General features: G+C 48.1%; 1 protein-coding gene and 1 non-coding gene across 2 annotated transcripts in view; one reads left to right on the top strand and one right to left on the bottom strand.

Moving 5' to 3' along the window:
• The window catches only part of BRWD3 (bromodomain and WD repeat domain containing 3), a 128,875-nt gene extending 127,210 nt beyond the window's left edge, over positions 1–1,665 (bottom strand). The window contains exons 1-4 of the mRNA XM_017519568.2: positions 1,338–1,665; positions 1,140–1,198; positions 911–940; positions 441–500 (exon numbers count right to left, since the gene is read on the bottom strand). Coding sequence (XP_017375057.1) covers positions 441–500; positions 911–940; positions 1,140–1,198; positions 1,338–1,368 — 180 coding nt within the window. The 5' untranslated portion in view covers positions 1,369–1,665. The remainder of the gene's footprint in view (positions 1–440; positions 501–910; positions 941–1,139; positions 1,199–1,337) is intronic.
• Positions 1,666–3,071: 1,406 nt separating this feature from the next.
• LOC119469654 lies at positions 3,072–3,175 on the top strand. The gene has a single exon (XR_005198489.1). It is a non-coding gene; the product is annotated as a U6 spliceosomal RNA (small nuclear RNA).
• The last annotated feature ends 559 nt before the right edge of the window (positions 3,176–3,734 follow it).

The raw sequence follows: 3,734 nt of genomic DNA, 5'->3' as shown, positions 1-3,734 counted from the left end.
TAGTTCCCGTATTTCAGGCCAGGACCAACCAGAAACCAGTTTTCTTCCACTAATCCGGAACTCCGGGCTGTTACCAACGCTGTCATTGGCCAGCGTCAGACCTTAGTACGTGCCCCAAGATAACCCCTTGGTTTCTCTCCCTTTTCCTCCTACAATGGGCCTTCCCCAATGTTTGTACCATATTCATAATCCACAACACGGCACCTCTGATAATCAACTCACATTCTTCAAAGTTTTTGGGTAGAAACAAGCAAGGCCAAGGGGAGGGCAAGGTACCCTTCTTCCGACTAGCAGGGATGGGGGAAGGGGCAATCGTTCTTTGGCTCCGCACCGAGCTCTAGAACCTCATCGGCTAAGAGGTAGGGGGGCGGGTTGGGGGTACAAGGTGGGGAGGGAGTGGAGAAAGAGTTAGGTTAAGTTGAAATGAAAACTTTACTCACCAGATCCTCAAAGCTTCTTCGGTGCTCTTTCCCCTCCCAATCTAAGCGGCGCGGAATCAGCTGGGGGCCGGACGAAAAGAAAGGGGGAAGGGGTGGCAAATGATGAAGGAAAAGCCTCCGCTCCCCATCAACTGGACCCAACCTGTGTCCCAGTCCTCGACCCTTTAGCGTCTTTATTTCTCTCGGCCTGATAGCTATTGGCTCAGAGCTACACGAGTGTATGGGGGGAAGGGGGGCCGCGGAGAAGGAAATCCTGAAAAACTGCCTCCCACAAGCATAAAGCGGGGACGAGTTAAGACCCCAGCGTTGTCTGCCCCTTTTGAGTAAAGAAGCCAATTCACCCCGGTGACAACAGCTACGAGTACCCAGATCGAAGCCTCTATCCCAGCTCGTCTTCCGCCCCTGACTTGCCCTCCTCTTCCTCCAGTCTCACCTCAACCCTCCCCACCCTTCCCGAAGGGGCTCCGTACCTGATGCTCCTCGAGCTCCTGCACTAGCACCTGAGCAAAAGGGAAACACAGATATGAGAAGCAGCTTGATCCATCAACCCATTCCTCCCACCACACTTAAAGCCCAGCCGCTGTTTGAATAGTCAAGGCCGGCCTTTCCGTCACCCTCAGCGGAACTGTTCGTCCCGCTGCCTCAATTTCCCTACTGTGACCATTCACCACGACTCCCAGGTCTCTTTCTTCCCCTTACCTGAGCGGATTTGTTGCAGGGTCCAGACTGCAAGAACCTAGCGATCAGGTAATACAGCTCTGGGGAAGACGGGGGGAAAAGAGGTTGAGAGGGAGGTAAAGAAGAGAAATAGAAGCTTTTTCAAAAGAAACTGACAGCCTTCGCGCTAAGCCCCCATTCCCTTACCCCCCCTCCCGCCCCCCGGACACAGCTACCCACCGGCTTCGATCTGGGTAGGTGCCGCCGCCATCCTTTTCCCGAGGGGGTTTGGGGCTTCGCTCTGGAGGGGCTGGCGGGGGCGGGTGGGGGCGCTGCCTCTATTGTGGTGAAGCCCCCATGCCCGGGAGTCCCGCCGCTTCCGCCGCACTCCTCGTCCTAGTTTCGCTCTCTCTCGAATTCATCGCATCACGTTTCGACCCATAGATATTCTAGCCCAAGAGCTGAGGACCGGAGGAGGAAGGAGAGGAGTGTGGGGGGGGGGAAGAGTGAGAGAGAGAGACAGAGACAGAGTGAGTGAGTGTGAGAGACAGAGAGAGAAAAAGAGAGAGAGAGAGAGAAAGAGAGAGAGAGACGCGGGGGGTTGGGGGGGCGGAGAGAGAGAGAGAGAAATAGACGGAGAGAGAAGCAGAGGGAGGAGCTGAAGTGGCGAAGAAGTGGGCGGGGGAAAAGGGGGTGGAGAGAGGGGAGGGTTAAAGTGGTGATAGAGTTCTGCAGCGCTCATAGTTCGCCGCTAGAGGCACTAAGGCAGCAGCCGAGCTTAGACTCTCCCAGAACCCGGTGGTTGCTTAGCTACAGCTCTGGGAAGGAGGGGGAGGTGCTAACTGACGGCCGACGCTCTGGCAGCCGCCTTGGAACTCTGTGGTGGCATTCGCGTTTGCGAGCTCCGGAGTGACTTGCCCTTCCTGTGAAGGCAATCCGGCCCTTTCCGGTGGAGGACCAGTCCCCCTGGGTTGATCTTGAAGAGCTTGAGAGCGGGTGTTTTGACCCAGCTGCTTTCCTCTTTTTATCTGGGCACCAAAACGGTTTTGTTTGTTTGTTTATACTCTACCCCACGGAAAGCCGGCTAGCTGGCTATACGGTTTTATGCCTGAGGGAGGATAAGGGTCCCTATTTGGTGGTGACTTGTTTCTGTTTCAAATTATTATTAACCAAATGAAAATGCTGTATTTACCAGTCCAAAGTGCGGGGCTTATATTGTTAGAAAACTACTTAAAATGCCCCCGGATTGTGACAAATAGACTGTGTGAGAAATCTGCAATCAGCTGTGAAGCGTGTTCCCCCTTCCGAAAGTTTAACACGTGCCGTAGCTATCCCATTCCTACAGGGTAATTTTCTATTGTGTTTTCAAATACTACTAAAGTACTTCAGACAAGAGTTTTCAATAATCTTTATTATTGCATGTCTCTATGCAAGGTATTAATGGTTTTCTACAGGTTTGGGACTACACTGTTTAATATATAACCCCAATTCTTGGTACCGTACCGACCTTCAGTCTTCAGTGATCAAAGGGTTGGTATGATAATTGGCACAGATTAGTAAAACGGGTCCTTTTCTTCCCTACTTTCCCTTAACATCCTGTTCCCACCCCACTCCCTCACCTAAACCTGGTGAGACTAGAAATGCTGTTTAAGTTGCATGTATTACTTACTTACATTGTAATATATAAATTTGAAGGTTCATCTAAATTCAGGACTATATTCTTGAGCATTGGATTTCCTCACTCAGAGCTCTGCCATTGACCACAGTGGGCCTTGAATTTCTAAGCTGACATAAATTTAGCCTAGGTTGATTAGCTATCTCTTGTGATTTTTTTTTTTTTTTTCCTCAGAAAGCAATAACCACAGGAGGTAATTGTGAAGTGATAGGCTTATCTTTGGTTGTTACTGCTTTGGAACTTGACAAAACAAATACGAATAATTGATAAAATAAAATGCTATGAAAAGATACATGAGAGCGCTCACTTCGGCAGCACATATACTCAAATTGTAACGATACAGAGATTAGCATGGCCCCTGCGCAAGGATGACACACAAATTCGAGAAGCATTCCATATTTAAAAAAAAAAGAAAGAAATATGAGACTTAGACAACTCATTGCAAGTAGTTGAGCAAAATACCAGACTGAATAATTTTTATAAAGTATGATGTACAGGTTGAGTATTCCTTATACAAAGTGCTTAGGACCAGAAATGTTTTGGATTTTGGACTTTTTCAGATTTTGGAATATTTGTGTATAAATAATGAGATATTTCAGCTATAGGACCCAAGTCTAAATATGAATTTCATTCATTTCATTTATACCTTATACAAATAGACTGAAGATAATTTTATATAATATTTTCAATAACTGTGCATGAAACAAAATTTTGACTGCCTTTTGACTGTGGCCCTCCACTTGAGGTCAGACGTGGAATTTTCCATTTGTGGCATCATGTTGGCACTCAAAAATTTTGGATTGTGTAGCATTTTGAATTTTGGATTTTTGGATTAGGGACGTTTGACCTATATATAACACTTAACACTTAACAAGCCATTATTAGGCCGGGCGCGGTGGCTCACGCCTGTAATCCCAGCACTTTGGGAGGCCGAGGCGGGTGGATCACGAGGTCAAGAGATC

Source organism: Cebus imitator, unplaced genomic scaffold (genome assembly GCF_001604975.1).
Source record: "Cebus imitator isolate Cc_AM_T3 unplaced genomic scaffold, Cebus_imitator-1.0 Scaffold756, whole genome shotgun sequence".
Taxonomy (NCBI): Eukaryota; Metazoa; Chordata; class Mammalia; order Primates; family Cebidae; genus Cebus; species Cebus imitator.
Note: the sequence above shows the minus strand (reverse complement) of the source record. Positions and strands in the feature narration are given on the sequence as shown.